Genomic DNA, 26,033 nt, shown 5'->3' with positions numbered 1-26,033 from the left:
TACTACTTTAATCTTTATTATTTCCTTCTTTCTTTTAGCTGTCATCTCGTTTGTTTTCAATTTTTTTGTTTTCTTAAGATATAAATTTAAGGTTTTGAATTGACATCTTTTCCCATTAAATTGGAGGTTTTTCCATCCATAAATTTCCTTTTGATTAATACTTGTAGTAAATTCTATAAACTTTGGTATTTTTTATTTTATTTGTTCCAAAACTATTTCTTCTTTTTCCCTTTGTTACTTTTCTCACCCATTAATTTATTGAAAGCATGTAATTTAAATTCCACATTTAGCCAAGTTTTCTTCTTTTATTGTATTATTTATTTGTATCTGTATTTCATACCATTAAAAAAATACTATGTACTATTTCAATATTTTAAAATTAACTGAGAGTAGCACTCAGGAGGCAGAGACAGAGGAAAATCAAAAGTTTCAGCCAGTCTTGGGCTACATAGTGAGTCCTAGGTCCAGGTCATATACTGAGAAAAAAGGATTACTGAGACTATTTGGGGGAACTAATGATTGGTGTATTCTGGAGAATTTTAGCCTATACATGAAAAACTTGTGCATTCTTCTATTATATGGTGAACAGTTTTGAATTTATCAGTGTTTTAACTACTTGTTTACATGATCATACAGTATTATTGACCTTCTATTCATTCTTGGAAGTAGAATATTACAGTTTCTAATATACACTTGGCCATTTCTCCCTTCAATTTTGTCCATATTAGACACATATACTTCTTTTGTTCATTTGTGTTGCTCTCACAAATTACCATGGACTGGGTAATTTATAAATAATAGCAACTTATTTATCAGAGGGTCTGGAGTCCAAAATTACAGTATCAGCAGAGTGAGAGACTGGGGCTGCTTTCTGCTTCTAAGATGGTACCTTGTTACTACAACTTCTGAGGGTGAGGAATAGTGCGTCCTTCAATGGTAGAAGTTTTAGAAGAACAAGAAAATCCTGCTTTAGCCTCAAAAGCCTTGCTAAGAAAGCAACTCCCGATCATGAGGGGCAGAGCACTCATGACTTTACTCTTATCAGAGGCCACACTTCTTAACACTGTTTGCACTGAGGATTTATTTTCAATAAGAATTTAGAGGGGACACCATTATTCAAACTTTAGCATATAATTGTGGCTTTAGTGTTTGTTGCTTCCATGATGACTGTTGTCATATCTCATTTATTGTACTTTTTTGCCTTTTGTAACTTTTTTTACTTAAAGTTTATTTTGTTTTACATTAGTATAGCCAACTCTGCTCTCCTTTAGTTATTATTTGCATGGAATATATTTTTACCTTCATTCATCCTCTATATATTTGTGCCTTTGGATGTTAAATAATGTATTATTTCCACTCAAATGTATTACCATTTTTAGCCATTTTATTAATTAGAGCCTAATCCATTCACATTTAAAGTTGCTTACGACTAAGATTTTTTTTCATTTTTACATTTTTATATTTCTTTTACCTTCTTTAATTCCTTGAGTTCACCTAGTGTTGCCTTCTTTGATGTTTCTTTTTTGCATGTATACTTTTGTTGATTCTTTTTTATTTCCTTTTTGTATTTTGTGTATAAATCAGACATTGTAATTAATATATTAAAATGACAGCTACCCTCTTATGATGTTTTTGGCACACAGAACCTCTGGGTTCGTTGTATGACTTTTCACATAAATTTATAATTACTTATTTATATGTTTGTCTTTTAAATCAAATAGAAAATAGAGTTATAAAATAAATATAAAATAATACCACACTTTATATTTGCTTACATAGTTATCTTTAATGCAGTTCTTTGTTTTATCACATGGTTTCAATTGATTGTCTAGTGTCCTCTGACTTCATTCTGGAGAACTCCATTTAACATTGTTTTGAAGGGCAGGTCCAAGGGTAATTTTGCTGGATATAATGGTTTTGGCTAACAGCATTATTTCAATATTTTTAAAATGCTGTTTCATTTCCTTCTCACTTCCATAATTATTGATGTGAAATCTGTTAAAGTTATGATGGATTCCTTTTTTATGTTAAGTAGCTTCTGTCTTTCTACTTCTAAGATCATTTATTTGTCCTTAGTTTATGATAATATGATTAAAATGTGTCTCAGAATATATCTCTGTTTCTCCATATTGAAGTTTACTGAGCTTCATGAATATATGAACCTATGTTTGTTTATCAACTTGAGAAACATTTAGCTTATCATTTCTCCAAATACTCATTCTTCCTTTTGCACCCTTTCCTGTGTTTTTTATTCTTGTATGAATACCATTACAGTTAGACTGACTTATTTGAAGATTTATTCCAAGTGGTTTTTAATAAGAGTATTAAAAAAAACCCTCCCATGTGTGCCTTATGCAGCTCACATGATGTGAAGAAGCTGTGTCAGTCCCGCCTTAATGTCAGTGGTGTGAGTGTTCATGGTGCTTTCTCATGGTGTCATTGGAACTTTTCACCCACAGACAGCGAGGGCCAACTCTGTCCTTATGTTTGTATGCTTCATGCTCCACATGTACCTTCGGTTCATTGCATGTTCTTTTGTTCTTTTTACTCTCTTCTCCTTCCGTTCCCGGTAATTTCTGGAGGAGGAGGATGTGGCGCGCGAAGGGGAAGTGGCTGCCAAAAACAGCCCGGAGGTAAGAGCCAGAGCACGAGGGCTGGGAGGGGCGGCGCGGCAGATGGCGGGACTTGGCCCCGCTGTTAATCCCGGGCATCGGAGGCGCCATTAGGGGCGCGGCTGGCGGGCGCCCTGGCCGGGGAGAGGGCCGGTGAGGTGGGGGTGCAGAGCACGGCCGCCTCCTGAGGTGACTCGCGGGGTGGCGGAGCGCGGAGCCCCCCATCCCCGGGGGCGGGCTGGGCTGGGGGGGGGGGCGGGTGCGCGGGGGCTGGCTGGGGAAGCGGGGGGGCGCGCGGGCAGCAGAGCCCCGGGTGTGGGGCAGGGGGGAGGAGAGGGAGGCTAGATGGATAGAATGCTGGAGGAGGGAGTAGAGGAGCACAGCTTCCACCTGCTGGAGCAGTGGGTGGGTGACCCTGGAGTGCTGAGCACAGATGGACACGCGGTGGCCCAGATCCGGTGATGCTGCAGCTGATCCTGCTCCCCGTGGGCCTACCAGGGATGTTACACACGACACACACACACACACAAAACACACCAATACAGACACATACAACACAAACATACACATCACACACAGTACACATACGCACACAACTAGGCATACACAGAGACACATACATGACACACATGCACAGAACAAAGATACACAACACATATACACACACATAGCACACACACACATACATACACAAGATACACAACACACACATTCATGCATCGAAACACAGCATACAACACACATACATGACACACACAGACGCACATGCACACACACCTCCTACACCCACAACACATACCACACTAACACGTATACAAAACACACACACAAAACACATACATAAACAACAATACACATAAACAAAGACACATACATACAACACACACAGACACACACCTAATATCCCCACAAACCTACACACAAAACACATATACACACTGGCTGAACACACTAGACACACCAAACACACACAACACACACACCTGACACCCACACCAAACACATACAACACACACATACAATTGTGCTACTGGTACAGCCTGCATCTGTGCTGTTCTGAGCCCAGGTGCCTCCAGGAGCCTTGCAGTGCATTCAGCAGACCATTTCTGCAAGGCAGAGCTCGCCACAGATTGAGCACCCTGCCTGACCCCACAGGCAAGGATGGCTCTAGGACGCCATAGCCCAGAGACATTGGACCCAAACAGGGCAACTCTGGTGCCTGTGACCCACACGGACTTCTGGAGCAGCCAGTCCTCTCTGGAAACCTCAAGAGGCCTTTGGGAGGATACAGGGAGCCAGTGCCCAGGTTGCAGACACGAACACTGCGACCTCCTCTGGAGGGGGTAAGGGCATCTACAGTGGACCAGACCAGTCACCCTATAGACCTCAAGCATCTTGCTCTGACCCAGGCCTCTGGAGGAGGAAGAGGACCTCACTGCTCAGACCCCAACAGGGTTTGGCTTCCATCAACCCTCAGCAGAAGCCTCAGCAGACAGCCCACATGCAGGGAGGCATCTGGGGAGAGACTTCAAGCCCAGATGTCAGCCCTGGCAGAGTTGTCAGAGAAAATGTGCAGCATGGAGCTTGCATGCCCCATGAGGATTTTCCTGGCCACCCCGGGCTGAGTACCTGAGATAAACTGGGAGAACTATGGCAGCTACTTTCATGGACGTGTACCTGACCTAGCCCTTGGGGACTTTGTGTGCTTGAATTGTCTAAAGATGGGGTGCTGAGGGGCAGGAATGGTGAGGCTTTCTAACAATACTTGAAACCTAATGATAAGCAACATTTCCTCATTATTTTCCAGTGACCGACCTTACTGAAATGGTGCTACAGTTGCTGTGCAAAGAAATTCTGGCATGAAGAAGAATGTAAAAATCTACCTTCTGTGGTTCAAGATCAGGTTGGGTGTGAGTAGGAGGTTGTGGGGATCCTGGGAGAGCTAACTTAGCAAAGGTGTCTTTAACTTTTCCTTGCTCCAAGAAGCACCCTGACTGCTTTGCCACTCAGGCAGAGGGGACATGTGGGGAGAGTTATTCGATTTTTTTTGTGCTTTATTCTTTCCAGAAATCCACAGCCAAAGTATAGGCTCTTGAGCTCCAGGTACTGCTCTTGGATCACCTTGCTCAGAGCTCACTCCATCTCCCTCTCATGGAGTGTACTTTCTGCTTTCACTTTCAGTAAAACTTGGCTGCTGCTTTGCAATCTGTTTGTTCCCATCCAGTTCTTTGTTCAGGATGCCAAACACCTGAGATCTTCTCAACCAGGGTCTTTTGCGACCACCCTCTGAGAACACTATGAATACATCTGGGACACATTCATCTAGAGTGCCTTTCCCCACAATTTCTTCCTTTTTTTTTTTAACTTTCATTTTTCTCTGTTCTATTTTATCACCTTCACATTTATTTACATATGTGTACATTGTTTGGGCCACCTGCCCCTCCTCCCATGCCCCCCAATACCTCCAGTCTGGGCAGAACCTGTTCCACCATCTTGTTCTCCGATTTTGTTGAAGAGAAAACATAGGAGATAGTAAGAAAGACATAAAGTTTTTGCAAGTTTGAGGTAAAGATGGCTGTACAGAGAGAGTCCTAGTGTTGCTTCCATGCACTTGTGTATTACAACCCACATTGGCTCATCTCTGCCAGACCTCTTCACTTCTTCCTGGTCCCCTTCCCATACTGGCCTCTGCCAGGTTAAGATTACTTTATTTGCTCCTCTACAGAGAGCACATCAACCACATTCAAATTTTAGGTTACCTTCCTTTTTCCTATTCCTCCCACACACATTCTCTCCTTACTGTGTGACCCATGTCCAATAATAGTATTGAATTTATTTTGGGTCTACAATCTGCATTTTAGGGAGAACCTGTGATTTTTGGTCTTCTGAGCCTGGCTAACTTTGCTTAAGATGGTGTTCTCAACATCCATCTGTTACTTGTGAATGACAAAATTTCATTCTTCTTTGTGGCTAAGTAAAATTCCATTGTGTATAAATACCACATTTTGTTAGTCCATTCATCCACTGAGGGGCATCTTGGCTGTTTCCATAGCTTGGCTGTTGTAAATAATGCTGCAATAAAGATGGGTGTGCAAGTGTCTTTGAAATAACTTGAGCCGCATTCCTTTGTGTATATCCCTAGGAGTGGGATTGCTGGATCATATGGCAAATCTATGTTTAGTATTTAAAAAGCCTCTATATTGTTTTCCAAAGTGGTTGTACTAGCTTGCGTTCCCACCAGCAGTGTATGAGGGTTCCTTTTTCCCCTCATCCTTGCCAACATTTGTTGGTGGTGGTGTTCTTCATGCTAGTTATTCTAACAGGAGTGAGGTAGAAGCTTAGTGAGGTTTTGATTTGCATTTCCTTTATGGCTAGGGATGGTGGGTATTTTTTCATGTGTTTTTTGGCCGTTTGGACTTCTTCCTTTGAAAAAGTTCTGTTTAGTTCAGTTGCCCACTTCTTTATTGGTTTATTAATTTGGGGGGAGTTTAGTTTTTTGAGCTCCTTATATATTCTGGTTATCAGTCCTTTGTCGGATGTATAGCTAGCAAATATTTTCTCCTACTCTGTGGGTGTTCTCTTCAGTTTAGAGACCATTTCTTTTGTTGAGCAGAAGCTTTTTGATTCCATGTAGCCCCATTTGTCCAACTTTTCTCTTAGTTGCTGGGCTGCTGCAGTTCGTCTGAGGAATTCCTTGCCTATAGCTATTGTGTCCAGGGTATTCCCTATTCTTTCACGTACTAACTGCAAGGATTTGTATCTAATATTAAGTTCCTTCAATCCACTTTTGAGTTGATTCTAGTAAGTGTGATAGGCATGGATCTAGTTTCAGTTTTCTGTAGGCAGATAACCACTTTTCCCAGCAACATTTGTTGAAGAGGCTGTCTTTTCTCCATCATTTGTTTTTGGCACCTTTGTCAAAAATAAGGTCAGATAGCTGTATGGATTCATATCCAGGTCCTCTGTTCTGTTACACTCTTCTTCATATCTGTTTTTGTGCCACTACCATGCTGTTCTTATTGCTGTGGGTCTGTAGTATAGTTTGAAATTGGGTATTGTGATACCTGCAGCATTGGTCTTTTTGCTCAGTATTGCCTTGGCTATTAATGGTCTTTTGTGTTTCCAAATAAACTTTAGGGTAGATGTTTCGATTTCCATGATGCATGTCATTAGGATGTTGAGGGGAATTGTGTTGAATGTGTAGATTGACTTTGGTAGTATAGCTATTTTTACTAGGTTGATCGTGCCAATCCATGAGCATGGGAGATCTTTCCATCTTCTATAGTCTTCCTTGATTTCTTTCTTCAGTAGTTTGTAGTTCCCTTAGACAGTTTATTTACATCCTTTGTTAAGCTTATTCCTAGGTAGTTGATGTTTTTTAGGCTTTTGTAAATGGAATTGTTTTCCTATATTCTTTCTCAGTTAGTTCACTGTTGGTGTATAGAAAGGCTACTGATTTTTGTAAGCTTATTTTGTATCCTGCTACATTGCTGAAGGTGTTTGTGGTGTCTAGGAGTTTTGGGGTGGAGTTTTCTGGGAATTTGTAAGGTAGTACTTGTATATACTCTCAAAGGTTCTCCAAGTTATTAAGTTCGTTAGTTCTTGTGAAAGAGAGCACACAGTAATTAGTACCTATTAGTCTTTGCAATTGAAAGGTAGTACTCAATGTAGCATTCACATATGAAGTATTTACATTCACTGTTTTATGACTCATGTTCCTAAAAGAAGCACAAATTGCAAGTTTACCAAATCTACCTTTGTTAATTTTGAATTTTTCTTATTTTAGATTTTCATTAATTTCAAGGATATATATGTATATGTACACATACGTATAGTGTTCATGTATAAATAATATAGCCTCTGAAACTAAACAAATCTTTGCACTTGTGATTTACAAAATATCTGATAACACCACCTTTGATATTCTGTATTCTGTATTCTTTCACCTCACAAAATATTTTGATGTTAATTATTTCCAGAAATACTTTCTGTGACCAAAGATCAAGTTAAATTAATGTATTCCACTGGTTGAATTATTTGAAAATGTGAAAACATTTCACCACAGTGCTTGTGATGTTAGGTCATCCCCATAACCACGGAATTAGGGATGTGGACATGAACTTGACAGGTGAGATTAACTTCATGATGTAGTTCACCGCCTTGCAGGTCAGAGACATTCAAAGCTGCCTGTGCTCAGCTCCCACTGCGCTGCTGTCCCTGCATCTTGCTCTACAGCCATGGCTACTCAGGGCTCCTCTCGATGCTGTTTGGAGAAAATGTTTGTCACTGTGTCACCCAGGTGTCCAATACAGTAGTGTAACTGGGTGTTTTCAGTTGAAACTTGAAATTGTGGTGTTAGTAGTCACATTGGTTTTGAGGAAATCCTCAGGTTAAGGTGAAGTGATCATGAGCAACAAAATGAGAATGTTTTGAGGAAAATTGGGTATTAGGTGAAATAATTATTAGCAGTTAGAATAACTTTTCTGATATTTGCTTTTTAAGAAAATCATTTCAGGAAATACACAAATCAGATTCTGCGTGATGGACCCTTCAGAAGATCTGAGAAGCCAGCTTGGACATTTAAAATCAGAACTGTCATTTATACATATGCTAACTGGCTTCAATATGAGAAATTCTTCTGGAAGACAAGGACTGCTGACCTCTGAGATTATCAAAAAGGGTGAGCATTATTTTAATCTAGAAATAGTTTTGAAGCTCACCTTGTTATGACCAGGAACTTGGTTATAATAATGTTGAATTAAGATTCTGCACATTCACTGTCATGGTGTACTTGTGCAGTGAGGCATCTTTTGAACATCATATTTGCTCAGTACTTTTTTTGTGTCATTAGGGTGTGAATTCAGGCCTTGTGCCACCTAGGGAGATGCTCCAACTCTTGAGCTGAAGTTCAGCCCCCAAACTCTTAAAAGTCACCTGAAGTAAATATTAAAGTACAGAACAGTGTCCTTGATTACCTTCCTGGTCAAGTAAGAGTGATATGGTATTTGCGATTTTAACACACCCCAGGGCCTCATGCATGCTAGGAAAGTGCTGTACCAATTGAGCCATGTTGTCAGCCTATTTTAATTTTTTTGAGACAAGGTGTACATCGTGGCCCAAGCTGGCCTCCTGCCTCAGCTGCCCAATTGCTGGCATTACAGGTGTGACCATTACACCAGCATTAATTTATAAATCTTACAATTCATCGCTCCCATGAAAGCTGCCTCACTGTACTGTAGTACTCCTAACTGTCATTACCTAGGGTCAATAATCGACCATCAGCTGAAGCTTTTCCCAGAAAGAAGCAATCTGGTCTTAATGACTAAGTTTTATTGCCAAGGATCTAAGGTGCCCTGAGAGGTGAAAGGAAGGTAATTTACTGTTGCAAGTGAATGTTAGGAATTTTCTTTGATCAAGAACAACGTTCTTTAGCAGAAATCATTTTTGGAAGTGCTTGCTGATTTTTCTACTGAAATAACTCTTAGGAGAGGGAGAGTGCTCAGTGGGTCTTCAGCAGCTCACTGCAGCGGTGTTTTTAATTACTTATATAATTGAAGTGATGGAATTTAGAGACTTGAAAAGATTTGAATGGAAGAGATGGGATTCAGAAAGTACAGCCAGGTAGGGTTTGCATAACAACTTGAGCAGTAGAGTGCCTGCCTAGCAGGTGGAAGGTCCTGAGCTCAAATACAGTCCCACAAAAAAAAAAAAGGCTAGCCCTGTATGAAACTCTTTATCTATCTATTCATTGCTGGTACTGGGGTTTGAACTCAGAGCCTCACATTTGCTAGGCAGGTGCTCTACCACTTGAGCCACTTCAACAACTCTTTTTTGTGTCTGTGTTGAGTACTTTTGATATAAGGTGTCATGAACTATTTGGCCAGGCTAGCTTTGAACCACAGTCCTCCTGATCTCTGTTTTGTGTGTAGCTAGGATTGCAGACATGAGCCACCAGTACTCAGTTGACAGTCTTGAGTAGTAGTCACCCACCTCGGGTGGGTCTCAGACCTCAATCCTCCTCACTGTGAGACCTCATGCAGAAGGATTACAGGTGCATACCACCATGCCTAGCTTGTTGGTAGAGATGGGGGTCTTGCAACATTTTGGAGTTTGTTGGGTGGTACTGGACTTTGAACTCAGGGCCTTGTGTTTGCACAGGTAGTCTACTACTTGACCCACACCTCTAGACCAGGTCTTCTAACTTTTTGCGTGGTCTGTACTAGAATTGTGATCTTCTAATCTCTGCTTCCCAAGTAGCTGGGATTTGAACAGGCATGAACCACTGCGCCTGGCCTCTGTTCTTTACTTTTTATTTTTTCATGATTTCCCAGCACTGTACTAATGAGGACTGCTCTTACCTTTTTGTCAGCTCTAAAAGCATGTTATGAAGAGTAAGTACTTTGGCTTGATAGTTGATCATTTTGAAGGACAAATCTTCCGGTGTTCATTAATTTTGATAAAAAATATACTCTCACTGTTTAAAATTTTTTTCTAAATTTTATTAAGAGTATAGATCTTTAAATTAAGGAAATTCAGTGAACCCCCAAAAGAACAAACACAGCAAAAACATACAAAACTAATTGCTATCTTGTTTAGGAACAGCTAAAACATGATAAAAACAAAGAGCAATGTCCAGATTTCCCAAAATTCACAAGAGTGGTTATGTCTGGGGAGAAGAATGGCAAGGCTTCAAGTATATTAGTAAATTATTTTCTTCAAGTAATCTAAAGAGTACATAATTATTTATTACTCATTAAATTGTGTGTACACATTTGTGCATATAGTATAGAGATCACAATATTAATACAATATTAATGAAGTCCATCTTTTTTTGTGTGTGTGGTTCTGGGGAAGGAAACCAGAGCCTTGTACATATTAGGCAAGTGTTCTCCCAGTGAGCTGTATCCCCAGCCCTCCATTCTTCGTCTGTTACTTATAAGAAGAGAAGCTATTCCTAATCACACTTCTTATTCATTTAAAAAAATTCTGGGGCTGGCAGAGTGGCTCAAGCAGTAAGAGTGCTTGTTTACAAAGCATGAGGCCTTGAGTTCAAACCCCAGTGTCGCCAAAAAAAAAAAAAATCTGTGTTCAAGTTAACAAGTACTGACATTACAGTTTGGCACACTGTTTTTCTTTAGAAGCAATTATACATGCATTTTATACTTCCATAAAGAAAAGAAATGAAGCCTGGACCTTAGATAATTCAGAATATCTCTATGGGCCTGAGTTTGTTGTCTACAAAATAAAGTGTTTGCACCAGGTTATTTTAGATTCATCCACAATTCAATGTTTACTGCATTTTGACACATTTTTATGGAGAAAGCCCAAGGTCACCTAGGTTTTCTTCTATGTTATTTTCATAACATAAGTTTTACATGTGTGTCTGTGGTCCATTTTGCATTAATTTTTGTAAAAATTGTAACTCAGTGTTTAGATTTACTTATTTGCTACATGTGAATATACAGCATCTTCTATGGAATAGACTGTCCTTTCTCCATTGAACTTCCTTTGCTCCTCTGTCAGGAATCACTTTATAGCCAGGGGTGGTGGCTCATGTCTATAATCTCAGATGCTCTGGAGGTGGAGATCAGGAGGTAGTGGTTCATGGTCAGTGGGAGCAAAAATTTAATGTGAGTTCACCTTGACAAATAAGCTGGTTGTGAAGGTGCATGTCTCTAATCCCAGCTACATAGGAGACTGTCTATAGCAGGATCACTGTCTGAGGCCAACCTGGGCAAAAAGCACTGGATCTTATGTGAAAAACAGCTAAAACAAAAAGGACTGAGGGTGTGGCCCAAGCTGTAGAGTGCCTGCCTAACAAATGTGAGTCCTGAATTCAAACTCAGTACTCCCACACTCCACTGCCAAAGAAAATCACTTTTCTGTATTTGTGAATCTATTTCTGGACTCGATCTTGAACTTGTGATCCACCTTCTATGCTTTCACCAACACCACACTTTTTATTAGTGTAAAAGTTAAGTGTCAAAATTAGGTAGTGTTAGTTCTCTGACCTCATTCTTCAGTATCATGCTGGCTGATCTGAATCTTTTGCCTTTTTTTTTCCTACTGTGTTGTGATTGAACTCAGAGCCTTGTGGCTGCTAGGCACGCAGTCAAACTCTGAACTATATCCACAGCTTCTGCCTTTCTAGTCCATGTAAACTAGAGATTCTCTTTTCTTCTCATTTATTTACTTTTTTTTAATTATAAAAAAATTTTATTGCGATGTATTTGTTATATGGGGGGAACCATAGTGATAGTTCTGATTAGGATTATATTGTACATTATTTAGATTGCCCTGATCATGTCTCCTCCTAAAAATCACTTCACTTAAAGCATTTGCAAGAGATTTCTTCTATTTCATATAAGTATAGGAAGTCCATCTAAGGTATATGCTCATCTTAATCTCCTTCATTCACCCTTCCTCCTCCCACTAGTGCCCCCAGACACACACTGTACCTGTTTTATAGTCCTTGTTTCATTACTAATATTTAAGTTGACGTTCAAAGGGTTTCTCTATGTTTCCCCTCTGTGAGTATATTTTGTTCTGTTCCATCCCTTCTGTTGCTCTCCCTTACCTTTTTACCTCCCACCCTCCCCCCTTTTTCAACTGCTTTCAGTACACACCTTCATATCCTCTACCTTCACAGATGTTATGTTTTATGATGTTACTGATGCTCTATCATTCTCTTTTCCTTTCCCTCTTTCTCTGAGTTCCATGGAGCAGTTCTACTATGACAAACACATTCTGCATCTGAGTTTGTATATGTTTTTCTTTTGGATCTATCTTCCACGTATGAGAGAAAACATGTGGCCTTTGTGTTTCTGATCCTGGCTAACTTCACTTAACATCATGCCTTCCAATTGTATTCACTTTCAAACCACATGTCATTATCCCTTCTGGCTGAGTAAAACTTCTGTGTATACACCACATTTTCTTATGCACTCATAGTTGTAGGACACCTGGGTTGTTCCCACAGCTTGGCTATTGTGAGTCATGCTCAGATGAACATGGGAGTACAGGTGTTTTTATTGTATCCTGTCTTATGTTCCTTTGGGCAGATGCCCAGGGGCAGTATCAGTGGATCATATGGCAGTTCTAGCTTTAGCTTTCTGAGGAATCTCCCTACTGCTTTCTGAAGTGGTTGTACTAATTTGCATTCCCACCAGCATGTTTAAGGGTTCCATTTCACCACATCCTCGCCAGCATTTGTGGTTATTATTGCCCTTGATTACAGCCATTCTAACCGGGGTGAGATGAAATAAGTGTTGTTGTGATTTGCATATCTGTTGTAGCCAGGGAAGTTGAACACTTCTTCTTGTATATACTGTTCATTTGTACCTCTCCCTTTGAGAATTTCCTGTTTCATTCATGTGCCTGTTTTAAACTCTTGAGTATGCTTGTCATTATCTACAAAGCAGCTTGCTGGGGTTTCAGTTGGGTTGCATGGAATCTATAGGTCACATTAGGAAGAACTGACATCTCAACCACATTGAATCTTTCTTTTCATAAAATCATGATCAGGCATTCCATTTAGCTGTCATGTGTCTTTAGTTTCCTTTAATCTGGTTGATCCTTCTTTGTCTTTTGTAACACTGACTTTTTTGAAGTTCACTTACGTTATAGATTGTTATTTTTTTTCCTTTCTCCTTTCCTTCCCCTTCCTCTTTCCCTTCCTTCTCCCTATGTAGTCCAGGATAGCCTTGATGTGTGATTGTTTGACTTCAGCCTCCTGAGTGCTGAGCTTACAGGTATGTGCCACTACACTTGGAATCAAAGTTCACAATCATCTTGTTAGAATAACTTGGTTCTACTAATTCTGAATACCTACCTAGCACTCTATTTAAATTGACTTCCCTCTGGGCTTTCCCCATTGCTGTCTTAGGTTTCAATTTTCCTGGATATACCAGGTCAGTTCTACTTGTCCATGTACTATTGAATTTATCCCAGTGAGTTCCAGCTTCCAAAATTAGGTTGCTCTTATCTTTCCTTTTCTCTTTACCCTTGTAGAATTGTGCCCTTCTAAAAATAATCTCATTCACAAAACTGCATGCCAACCTAACATCAAAATTGTGCTTATGAGGTATAATAAATTTCTGTTTCTTGATCTGGGTGGTGGTTGCATGGATAAACATATATGTAGAAAATGAGTCAGGTTTGAACTTCAGAATAGGGCATGTTGGCTGGCTGTGGTGGCAAATGCCTGTAATCCCACCTACCCTGGAAATGGAGAAAAAGATTGAGCCTCAGGCTCAACTTGAGTAGGAACTAGCAAGACCCTATTATAAAATCAAGCTTTGTTACATGATTCAGGCTGGCAATCCCAGCTATTCAGAAGACAGAAATAAGGAGGATTGAGGGACCAAGTTGGCCCAGGAAAAAGTGCAAGAGTCTACTTGAAAAAAACAAAACAAACAAAACTAAAAGCCAAAGAACTGGTGAGTCTACCCAACTGGGCATACATTGAGAAACCCCTTTGAACACCAACTTAAATATTAATAATGAAAAACAGGACTGTAAAATGGATACAGTGTGTATTGGTGTACTAGTGGGAGGAGGAGAGTGAGTGAAAGAGATTAACATGATGGTATATGGTTGATGGACTTCATGTACCTCTATGAAGTAGAACTGAGAAAACTTGCAATTGCTTTAAGTGGGGTGGGGAGAGGGTTAAGGGGAAGAGATAATGGGGACAGTGTAACCAATGTACAGTACAAGTCTATTCGGAATTGTTGTTAATCCCCCCATATAACGAATATCCTAATAAAAAGTTTATAAAAAATAACCTTGTTAACACCTCCCTCAAAAAAAAGGAAAAGGACTGGCTCAAGGGGTAGTTTGCTTGAGGTGTTGAAGTAAATGCTCAGTGCTGCCAAACTAAATAGATGCATAAACAAACAAACAAAGGGCTTGCTGGGCACCAGTAGCTCATTCCCGTGATCCTAGGTACTGGGAGGCTGAGAACAGAGGGTCATAGTTTGAGGCCAGCACAGGTGAAGAGACCCCATCTCCAAAATACCCAGAGAAAAATGGTCTGGAGGTTTGGTTCAAACAGTAGAGCATGTTGAATTCAAACCCCAGTTCCACAAAAATGTATGCATGTCATATCTTGAAAATAGCATTCATATTAGTGAAATTTTGAGAGGTAACAGAGATAAGCATGTGGGTTCCATTTATTGTCTTCAACAGTATTTAGGACAAATGGTCCTAATGTATGTGGCCCACCCTAGGTGTTGTGAGACTAAAGAAAGAGGCTAGACATATCTACAGTTGCACAGAGTAGAATTTATTGGGGGGAGTTACTGCCAGAATCATGGCTCTGGGTGGCAGCAAAGACCACTTGGATTCCCTAAATATGGTTTAGAAAGAATGGCATATTTGTGAGTTAGGACAAAAGTGACTTCATTCCGGCTGGAATGCTCTCAGTTTATCTTAATATTGAGAGTCAGGTGCATCTGGGAGCCAGGATCCCTATTTAAAGCTCCATGAATGTCTCTAGTGGTTTTGTCTAATAGTGATTGTTGGAAAAACTGACTAGGGTTACTCTGGGACCACCATAGTGGTTATGAACCAGGATGGCTACAGTCATGTCAAGCCAAATCCATACAAGAACAAGATAATGATGAGAAACAGAAAAGAAAGAAGAACATCAAACAGTGAACATGATTCAAACTTACCTAGGGTTTTCTATGTCTATTTCTGTTTACCTTGAATGTTGGTATAATTGAGCACTAGAAAGTATAAATTGATATTGATCCAATTTTGTAAGGCTAATCAATTTGATATACTTTCTTCCAGATTTTTAAATACAATTGCTAATGTACACTTTCATATTTCTACATATGTTGTAGATATTCATACAAAATAATGGATATCTGAAGACAACTGTTGTTTGCATATAAAATGCTTGTTTATCTAATTTACAGACGTGAAGAATGTTCTACAGAGACACTGATTATCAGAAAGTTGCCACATGGTTACATTTCAACTTGAATTTCAGATTCTGGAAATGCAGGTAAATTAAGGAGCATGTTGAGATAACAAAGATCTTTCTTCTATGAGAGAAACAATTCCCACACCCCAGCTTCTAGCAGTGACTGAGCTGAGGAGGAGGAGTCCATGAGGCAGAGCTCCCTTAGCACATTTCATCACTTCAGTTTTGTTAAGTATCAACCCCATCATCTGCACGTGGTAGGGTTGTTGCTGAGGCCATAAGCACTTTCTTGTAGAGCAGGTGTCACGATGCTCCTGGGCTCCCAGTGTAAGACCCTGAGGTTGCAGAACAGTGCCAGATGCCACCAGTAGTTAGCATATGGGCCTGCCATCTGTTATCTGTAAGTTTCCTAAGCTGTGTAAGAGATTTCTCTAACATTTAGCATAGTAAAACAAGAAAAAATACTACTTTGCTCTTTTTCTGTGGGTCAGGAATTTGGAAGCAGCCCAGTTGGGTGTCCATGCTCAGGCCTTCTCTTGAGCTTGTAGTCATCTAGGACCATAGCCTTCCGGAGGCTGCTTTGGCTGGATGACTCTGCAAGTTAGTTATATTGGAGTGCTGAAACCCAAGATAGGCAGGGGAGGGAGACAACTTTGGTTAAGATTTTAATACAAGATGATGAGGCAGACAGAATGATAACACATAGCCCTACTGACTGGGGATGGGCAGTGCAGGCTGAAGCATCTTCAAAGGCTGTCTTCAGGAAGGGCAGAATTCAGGCATAATTTTGAGAACTGACAATGTTTGATGGCAGAAAGCAAGTTTCAACCAGTAGATTTTATCATTTGGAAATGTGTACAAAAAAGAGGAATAAAACAAGTCCAGGAAGGCTGACTTGGCTTCAGCTTTTCAAATGAATGTAAGTATAGAGCAGATGTTAGTCAACCCTGTGGACTGGCTGCATTTTTGCAGTCAGGGAGCCAGAATTCCTCATCTGTGTCAGTGTGTCTGCTTGTGAGCCTGTGTTCACACACATGGCCATGCATATCTGTGAGAGCATATGTGATTATCTGTGAATGTAGATGTGCATAATAAGCCTTTGTGTGTCTGTACATACACATCCCTATGCTTGCAGTTGTGATTTTCTCTAGCTGGCACTGTGGTATTCATGTCTGTGTTGAGTTGTGTTTCAGTTTTATTTTTATAAGAGATGAGGACTGGTTATGGAGACCAGGGTAGCCTTTAACTCTAAATGCTCTTCCCTTAGCCTCTTAAGTGTGGGGACCACCACACTTGGTCCTCATTATATTGTTCTTCTCCTTCTTGTCATTGTCCCATCTCTGTTAGTGCATGTGCATCAGGTGCCAGCTGTCTCTGAGGGTTCCAGGCTAAGGCAGGTAAGATAGGCATGGCTAACTGAGGCCTTTCTATGAGACAAATACTAGGATGATCCCAAAAGTACAAGTAATGAAACGAGGAAAGTCATGAGAGTCAGAATAACCTGTCTGAGATCACATGCCTTATTGGAAAGAGGCACTGGGTGTGAACCTAACTTGATTTCCTCCCAGTTGGGCATTGGCACATTCAGACCCATCTGGAGACAGTGGTGGGGTGGTTGTAGGTGTGACATGGAGCAGTCCAGGAAGCATTCAGCAGCATAGTGAACCTAGGAGATGTCTTGTCTAAGACAAAGTGTCAGTTGAGGAGACCTTCAGAGATATCCTCACTTCCTGGATACGGGCCAGAGAATTTAGAACCCTGTTGGCCAGGCAACCACTGTCCTGATCCACTGTAACAAACTCATATCTCTCTAAACCTTATAGAGTAAAGGATGTTTTCTCGATGTCTCCCATTGCGCAGAGGCTCACGTTCCAGGAGAAGCAACCCTGGAGGCCAGCCTCTGTCTGGAGAAACTACATCAGTACTTGACCACAATGCCAGTGGAGATGTTTCCAGAGGACCCCAAAGGTGACAGAGGGCAGGACAGGGCAGTTGAAGGGGGGGGGCACACAAGCCACTCTAATCTCCCAGAGACCACAACAGATCCCTCCTCTTGTGGGTGTGTGTTTGTGTGTCTGTGTGTCTGTGAGTATAGGAAAATTTGATCCTCCTATTTCACTTGACTCTATGACAAAGTCCTTTTTCCAGTGAGCTACTGTCTCCATGCTTGAACTGTCCCTCTTTGGCCCCAAACCAGGAAGAACTTGTGCCAGCCAACTTCCTCTGTGAGGCCTACAGGGAGAAACTCTCCAGGGCAAAAATTTTGGAGAAAATGGTGCCTTCTGTGCTGTTCTGGGACCCCATCTTCCTCCCCACAACCAGGGGCAGCAACCGAAGGTTCACTGCAACAGAGCATGAGCTCAACAGACTGTTCAAATGGTGAGCCCAGAGGATTTCCACTGCTGTGACTTAGCAATGTAGTGTCCTGCTCTTGGCCCAGTTTGTTGTTCAGAGTAGGTGGCTCAGGTTATTACTCCTGGAGGATGATTCTGGGACTCAGTAGGATGATCCCTGTATGTGGTAGCCCAATGCCTCATCCTACAGAGTCAGCCAACTAACTAAACCTAGCATAATCTCTGCCTTTGGAAGTCAAGGCAGAATTACAGGATCTTATCTCTTCCTGCAGTTCTATCACCACATCAAGGTGTGGAACCAACTTCAGAACCTATTTTGGAGGATGTGGAACTCAAATTATCTCATTTAGAGGCTGTGGAGTTTGAGACAGCTCCCGAAGAGACTCCAGTGCTCCAGCAGGCCATGCTGCCGGTTCCATCATGCAAGTCTACCTGGCCTTCATCTGTGACCGTAGAAAAGGTGCTGATTAAGTATAGCCCAAATTGGTGGCAGGGCAATTAATGCTAACTGATGCAAGTGGTTGTGCAGTCATAGTGGAGGCAGGCATTCTTGGGACCCTGTGACCCTTCTGCCCCAATCTGGCATTCCCTGGTGCAGGAACATTTTTCCCATTGAAATCCAGGGAGCAACATGAGCAGGGCCATTTTCTAGACCTGATAGATAATTCAACTCCACTTTGTCCACTGCACAAAGGCCAACGCAGTTACTATGTAGATTCAGGAATGGAACAGGATGGCTAGTCCCTGATTGATCACCTGTGTCAGAACTCTGAGTGAATTCTCAATGATTGGCCTCACTCCGTTAGTGAAAGTGAGAGGGAGTTTAAGCCTGTAGGTTTGCATGAAAGGATAGATTGGGTAGTGGGTGCCCAAGAGGCTGTGAGCACAAGTAGAAGCTGGACAGCTTCCTGAGGGAGGAAAGAATGACTTAGAGTCACCGTGGTAAGGTCTTGGAGCATGAATGTGAAGAGCATATCACAGGGTCCCCAGGTTCAGGGACAGCGACCTTAACCTTGATACCTAGTCATGACAGGTCATTTTAGCTTCAAGGAGAATGGGAATGATAAGGGGAACCTGAATCAAGGAAGCCATATCCCACACAACCGCCAACATGGCCTCACAGCACCTTCCATGCAAGGGTGGGTGTGGGCAGGGCAGGTGCCCTCCTGGGTGACACACCTCCTCAGAATAGCTTGGATCAAGGGCCCTTCACAGTGTGCTCAGAAAGAGTTGAGTGTTGAATGGCAGGTACATGACACCATCTAATCTAGTACTCACTGGGTGACTACAGTCTGTGTGTTATAACACATCAACCTCCATCTCTGTGTTCTGTGACTTTGCCCTTGTCATCATTTCTCATCCTCTTATACATCACCCAGGCCTTCCTGGGTGATGTCTGATCAGTCGATGGACATAAAGCTCATGCCAATTTTTAGTCAAGAGTTGTAGAAAATATTTGGTTTGTAGGAGAGGGCCATGCATTAAGAATTTATTGATAATAAATATTATATGTAGAATTCTATGTGATGAAGAGAAAGAATCTTCTCTCGAGACCAAATTTGGGCAAGGGGAGGAAGCAGATGTGGACTGGCATGACCTGGGCCACTTACACTCTGGTGAAGCCTCCTGATAGCAACATTTGTTGCTCTCTCAGGAGAGGGAAGCAAATAGCAACATTTGTTGCTCTCTCAGGAGAGGGAAAGCAAATAGGTGGACCTATTTGCAACAGCTCCTCCTTTGGCAGGCAGACCCAGCACCATAACCCAGGGCATCCTACCTAGGACTACCTGTAGTCCTATCCATCAGCCTGAGATTCTCCTTCAGGACAGGGCCCTGATATTGGAATCCTGGGTCCTAGCATCACTCCTTTCTAGGGTTGTCACCTCCTCTGTGAGGGCAGGAGGAAGTGGAGGCAGTTCATGTTGCACAAAGAGGGCAAGCTCAGCCCTACAATCTATAAGAGCAGCTGCCTGGTTCACTTTGCTGTTTCTGTGCATTCTTACTGTTGCCTGCAGTTCATTCTGCTTTGTGGCACTGGGAGCAGTATTCTCACTTACCTTCATGAAAGCCCATCCTCATTTGTCTGTCTGTATATAGTTTTGTTTGGATGGCATTACTGTGTGAAGTTAGCCATTCTCAGTGTCCTTGATGCTTTCTCAAGTGGCCTTGAGCAGAGGAGAGGTTCATCAGAGTGGGAAGTGCACTGCCTGGGAATCTGGTACCACAAGGATAACAGGAAGGGTTTCTTGTGATACCTGCCTCTCCCAAAGCCAGGATCAGCCCTAGTCCTGACAGACACCCTGGAACTCCTTGTCCACCCAGGATCTAGTTCCCATCATAAGGGTGGTCTCCACACCTCCACATTCCTCCCAGATATTCAAATATCATGCAATGTCCTGAATACCCCCAAACACTTCCAGGGATACACAGGGCTGTGAATGTGCATGTAAATATGTGAGCTTGCATAAGCCATTTTGTCCATATGTATCCATTTCTATATACACACCTGTGATCTTCCCTTCATTCCAGTATTGAACTTAGGCTTGTGTAGAGTTGTGTTTCGTTTTTTATTCATTTGAGGGACAGCATCTTCCTATGAGGCTCAGTATAGCCTCGAACTTGAGATGCTCTTCCCTGAACCTCCAAAGTATGGCAATTGAAGATGTGTACTGCAATGCCTGCATTTCATTTTTTTTGTTGATTCCCTTATCTACCCTTCTAATTGTCCCTTCTCCATATTAGTGCATTAGCTACATCTTCCAACTGTCCCTGAGTGCCACAAGTAACACAGGTAGCTATGGGCATGTAAAAGCAAGGGTTTCCTAGCTAGCAGATGCTAGGGTGGCTGCTCAATGAGAAAAAGGGGAGAGTGGGGAGGATGTGAGAACCACAGTGACCTGTCCAGGGTAACATCCAAGGTTGGAAGGAGGGGCCACTTATGAATCCTGCTCTATCACTTCAAATTTGGGTTACTGTCTAGCCAGGCATGTCTCTGGACAGTGTGGGTGAGGATTGGAATGTGGCTGTGTGTAGCTTTCCACATGGTCTGGGCAGGCAGGTGGGTCAGAATACCAGTGGACCTGGGGCAAGTTTTCTCTGAGACAGAGGTTCAGTGGAGTACACCTTCAGAGATGACCTTACTTATAACATTGAAAGCCAAAGACAATGCAGACTTTGAAGACCAGCAAGTAGAATGCAGAGCAACTACAGCTAGCTCATTTCTCTGGAGACACTAAAGAGTGAAGGATGTCCTCTTTGTGTCTCTTGACTGGCATATAGTCAGGCTCCAGGAGAGGCCAGAACAGAGGCCTCATCCACATTTTGAGACACTGGATCAGCTCACGTACACACATCCTTTGGTTTTTCCCAGAGGATGCTAAAGGTGACACAATCATTGACAGTATAGGTGATGCCAGCCATCAGACCAATCTGTCCCCTCGCATAAAGCAACAGATCACTATTGGTATGCCTGTGGGTGTGGGTGTGTATATACCTGAGTGTGTGAAAAATTCTTTTTGGCAATTTTCACTTCACTATAGTGCAATGCTTTTTGCCAGTTGCTACTGTTTGTGTTTAAATTGTTCCTCCTTTTTCTCCACCTAGAATAATAATACATCAGCCTCCATGTTGGATGAGCCCTGCAGTGAACTGAAACTCAAGGCAAGAAATCTGCAGAATTTGGTGACCGAAATATTGAACTCTGCCTTATGTGAGGACACCACCTGTATCCACAACTTTCTGGGCAGCTATAGATATTTCACTACCACCAAGCAGATGCTGGATGTGCTTTTCACTTGGTGAGCACTACTTCAATACCCAAAGGACAAGCCAATTCCTAGCTGAGACTTGGCAATGCCCTGCCTTACTTTTGTTCTGGTTTAATTGTGGAGACTGGAGTGCTCAGTAGAACCCTTTCATAAGGACCAAGAGGAATGAGCCCTAGAAATGCCTCTCCCAGGCCTGCTCCTGTGGAGTTCGCCACCAGGTCTGTTGATTACATTGGGTGTCCCGACCCCTCCTTGGATAATCTCTCTGACTTGGTCCTCACTTACCATGTCCTCACCCCAACAGTCTTATTTTTAAAAGGAGGTTTCCCATGTCCTGTAGCACATCAGGGACTGCTCCAGGTTCTGAGGAACCTAGACCCAGTGCGGTATCTGTACAGGAGCTAGGTGACCTCATTCATTGCACAAATATACACAAAGCACCTACTGTATGGGATTGTGTTTCCAGCCACATAGCACAATACTGTAAAAGAACAGTCAAATTGTTGATGTCCTAGGCTCCATTCCCTTGGGAAGTCACCCAGGAACACTCGGTGTCATAACAGGTACAGTAGATGTGACACTTTCATGGACTTCTCTAGGTTCTCTGTCTAAAGAGTGGGGACATGTGTAGGCTGAGTTTGGTTAGGATTAGACACACCCTGTGATCCAAAACACTTGTGATTCCAACTGCAGGGCTCAGGTCTAGAGCTTCACCTGAATACAAGGAAGCCAAAAGAGCTGTGGGTGTCATTCTGAGCACTTGATTGCTAGATGAGCTGTTAGGACCTCAGAGCAGGACCCTGTGTTAATCCATCATCCAAAACACATCCCATCCCTGTGGTAGTTGCCCACCGTGTTGCCCCTCAGGGCCACAGAAATGGATTGATGTCCTCACTTCATAGTGGGAACTTAGCTGATACCCAGGGACCCAATGCATGCTCAGAAGCAGGCTTTGCCAATCAGGAGAAAAGTGCTATGGGCAGATAGACCACGCCCATGGTCTTCAGGGTATTGAGGCAGCTGGAACTGCAATGTGAGGGCTCCCAGAGCCGTGTGTATGCCAGGCAGGAGAACAAGCCCTAGTGTAGTTGACATGAGGAAAGAGGCCCCAGAGACACATAGAGCTGTGTGTGGAGAGTCCTTGGACAAGGAAGAAGTGCTCAAACCACTTAGCTTGGGCTCCCTCTCATAGAGGATCCCTGCAACTCCTGTTTTTTTTTTTACCCTGACTGCCATGGCCTGGACAGACAAATATCATGGTCTAGAGTGTGCAGTACTTTGGATAAGCAGGGGTAGGCACAGGAACCATGCACCCATTAATCCACTGTGGCAGGGAAGGGAAAGGGAAGGCCAGGCCTGTGATTGAATTGCCCTTCCATCTGCTTCCAGGGTCTTGTCATCAATCTTTGGCACCTGGCTGGATTATTTCTCTCAGGATTTCCATGAACCACCACACTTCCCGTGCCTGAAGTTATTACTTAATTACCTGGGGATTTATATGCCAGGCTCAGAAGTGGAGGTCCAAACATTCCTTCTGCTGGACCACTGGGAGGACATGCAGCCCAGTGAGATGGAAGGTAAAAGTGAGGAGCCTGGGGACAGAGGACAGAGAGCACATGAAGAGGGATGTGTGCACACAGCCCTACCTTGTGTATATTCCTAGTCTAGCACTGGAGCAGGAGTAAGGATGAGCTTTGGACACTACAGGGATTGAACCACAGTCTGGGAGGATGTCCTGCTGTGGGTTCCAGGCTCTGACTTCTCAGGGAAGCTGAGAGAGATCATCTCTGAATTTCCAAAGAATAAGGGCAAGGTGTTCATGTGGGTTTCTTATCACCTCTTGCAGATCTAGCTACAGCTCCAATTTTGGCATTACAACCAAATCCAGAGCCTGAACCAAATTCCTCAGGAGCACCAGAGGTGGAGCTGCCTCCTGTGGAGATGCCAGAATATAAGACTGGTCCATTTGGAGAGCCTTTAAGGCCTCAATTCTTGGACATGGAGCTTGACCTGATCAGGGAGAACCCTTCTATATTGGATTCCCCTCATGACCTTGTTGATCACTTCATCCTGATGGAATCTGTGAGTGGCTCTGCAGGGCAGGGTGGTGACAGGTGTCCTTCTGAATTCCTCTGTCCAGACCTGGTATTCCATGGCTCAGAGCCATTTTTCCCCATTCAGATTCTTAGATCTACATGAACATGGCCATTTTCTTAACCAGACCTCATTTTCCCCCTTCAGTGCCTGAAATTTGGCCTTCTGCAATAATAGAATCAGGGTGGAGAAAGGTACAGCAGAAAGGACTTCATTTGTCCATGTGCTAGAACCTCAGCATTTAGGTGAGTGCTGAGGGGCTGACCCCACACTCTTTGAGCAGAACATGGAAGTTATACTCTGCAGGTTTGTGTTAAAAGTTAGGGTTGCTCAATTCACCAGACTAGGAGTCTATGAGCCAGACCAAGAGCTGGACACCACCCTGAGACAGGAAAAGGTGATTTAGAGTCATAGTGGGAAAACCTTGAGGTCAGAGTTTATAGGTCCAGGTGCACTGCAGGGACCCACAGTTCCTCAACAGCATCCTTGACCTTGAGCTCTCTTTGACACAAGGTCAGTTTAGCCTCCTGGAGGAAGAGAGTAAGGACAGTGGAATCCATATACAGGAAGTCATATCCCACACAGATGGTGTCAACTCAGCATCTCTGAATCTTTGATGAAAGGAAGGGGCTGGGTAGAACAGGTCCCTCTTTGGTGACAAACCTCCTTGGATTAATAAATACCAATTACCCCTCACAGCCTGCTCAGAGAGCTGAATGCCAGAAACATACACCATAGAATCCAGGACTGCCTGGATCACAATGAGAATGGTGTGACAGGTCAATCCCCATCTCTTCTTCTGTGGATTCTGCTTTGTCCACCTGTCTTACTGTCTTCATCTCAGTGATGAGGATTCACCCAGTGAAGGTTGATCTCTCTAGGGGCATCAAAGCTCTCTGAGATTTTAGTTGAAAATTTTGGGAAATCTTTCATTTCTAGGAAAGGGCCAAATGTGGGCATTTCATTGACTACAAAAATTCTCAATACAATCCTGTCTGCTGCAGAGCTGACAGTTGGTCAGAGTGAGAAGCAGGTATGAGCGTGTCATGACTGGCAAGACCTGGACTAGGGACATTCTGTGGATACCTGCTTACACAGACCGATTTTTCTCTCCCAGTGGAAGGATAATCATTCTGTATCCTTAGGGACTAACTCAGTAGATTCTCCTCTGTCAGGCTCACCTGGTATCATAACATAAGTCATCCTACCCAAATTTACCTGTGGGTAAAGTCCAGCAGACTGATGCTATCACAGAGGACAGGGTCCTGACTTTGGAATCCAGAGTCAGATGCTCATTCCTTCACTGGCCTGTCACCTCCTCTGAGAGGATATGAGGAAGTAGAGGCAGCATGGTTCTCCCACAGAGGGAAAACAGACATGCAATCAGACAGAGCACTGCCTGGTCCCAATTCTCACTCCAGGCCTTTCTGCAATTGCCTGCAGTTCTTTCTGCTGTGAGCAGGACACTCCTTCACCTGTACAAAAGTGCACCCTCCATTGTTGGCCCTGGGTATTGATTATTTGGAATGGATATGAAAAGAGGGCCCTGTTTTGTGGAGTTAGCCATTTTGAGTGACTTGATACTCTCTGAAGTGTCCCTGAACAAGGGAGAGATTTGTCAGAGTGTCAGTGCCATAGCAGTGAATCTAGCACAAGGAGGATGATAGAAAGGGCACTTTGTGCTATCTAACTCCGACAATGCAGGTTCAGTGCTGGTCCTGAACAACACTCCTGGAGGACCTTGTCCAATCTCAGGACCTGCACTGACCATCAGTGAAGTTCTCAGGCCTCCCCAGTCCTTGAAGGTCTTCAAGTAACAGGCATGGAGTCCATCTCCTGTCCAAACACCTGCATCCATAGCCAGCGATATGAATGTTTGTGTGAATGTTCATGTTCAATTGAGGTGTTTTGACATTATATACATATATATTATAATATGTATAAATACACAGAGATAGATAGATAGACTGATACATGTACTTATCATTTTATCTCAATTCCATTGTGGAACTTAGGCTTGGTTTGAGTCCTGTGTCATTTTTGTAGTTGAATGAATGACACATTCTGGGTGTGTGGTCCTGGCTGTCCTTGAAAACAACATTCACTTCTATTAGCCTCCAAAGCATGGAAATTACAGGTGGGCATCAGCACAACCCAGTCTGCATTATATTCTTTGTTTTTCAACTTACTTCTATTGTTCCTTCTCTGTGATTGTGCATTAGCTTCCTGTTCCACTTGTCCCTAAGAATCACAGGGAATACAGTCACCCTGG

General features: G+C 42.6%; 1 protein-coding gene across 11 annotated transcripts in view; it reads left to right on the top strand.

Annotated features, from left to right (window-relative positions):
* LOC141415567 (uncharacterized) overlaps nucleotides 1–26,033 on the top strand; it is a 38,440-nt gene that overhangs the window by 4,516 nt on the left and 7,891 nt on the right. For 3 of the 11 annotated variants that reach the window (XM_074052453.1, XM_074052446.1, XM_074052455.1), the window contains exons 2-10: nucleotides 2,583–2,633; nucleotides 4,420–8,292; nucleotides 15,539–15,627; nucleotides 17,407–17,514; nucleotides 17,744–17,925; nucleotides 18,173–18,360; nucleotides 21,504–21,697; nucleotides 23,057–23,244; nucleotides 23,514–23,749. In XM_074052453.1, the coding sequence (XP_073908554.1) occupies nucleotides 15,548–15,627; nucleotides 17,407–17,514; nucleotides 17,744–17,925; nucleotides 18,173–18,360; nucleotides 21,504–21,697; nucleotides 23,057–23,244; nucleotides 23,514–23,749 (1,176 nt within the window). In that variant the 5' untranslated portion in view covers nucleotides 2,583–2,633; nucleotides 4,420–8,292; nucleotides 15,539–15,547. Of the gene's footprint in view, nucleotides 1–2,582; nucleotides 2,634–2,670; nucleotides 2,802–4,419; nucleotides 8,293–13,925; nucleotides 14,051–15,538; nucleotides 15,628–17,369; nucleotides 17,515–17,743; nucleotides 17,926–18,172; nucleotides 18,361–21,503; nucleotides 21,698–23,056; nucleotides 23,245–23,513; nucleotides 23,750–26,033 lie in introns of those variants that run through there. The other 8 variants (XM_074052451.1, XM_074052450.1, XM_074052449.1 and 5 more) reach the window with 8 other exon arrangements.

This window comes from Castor canadensis, chromosome 13, assembly GCF_047511655.1.
Source record: "Castor canadensis chromosome 13, mCasCan1.hap1v2, whole genome shotgun sequence".
NCBI lineage: Eukaryota > Metazoa > Chordata > Mammalia > Rodentia > Castoridae > Castor > Castor canadensis.
This window is presented reverse-complemented; position numbering and strand designations above follow the sequence as displayed.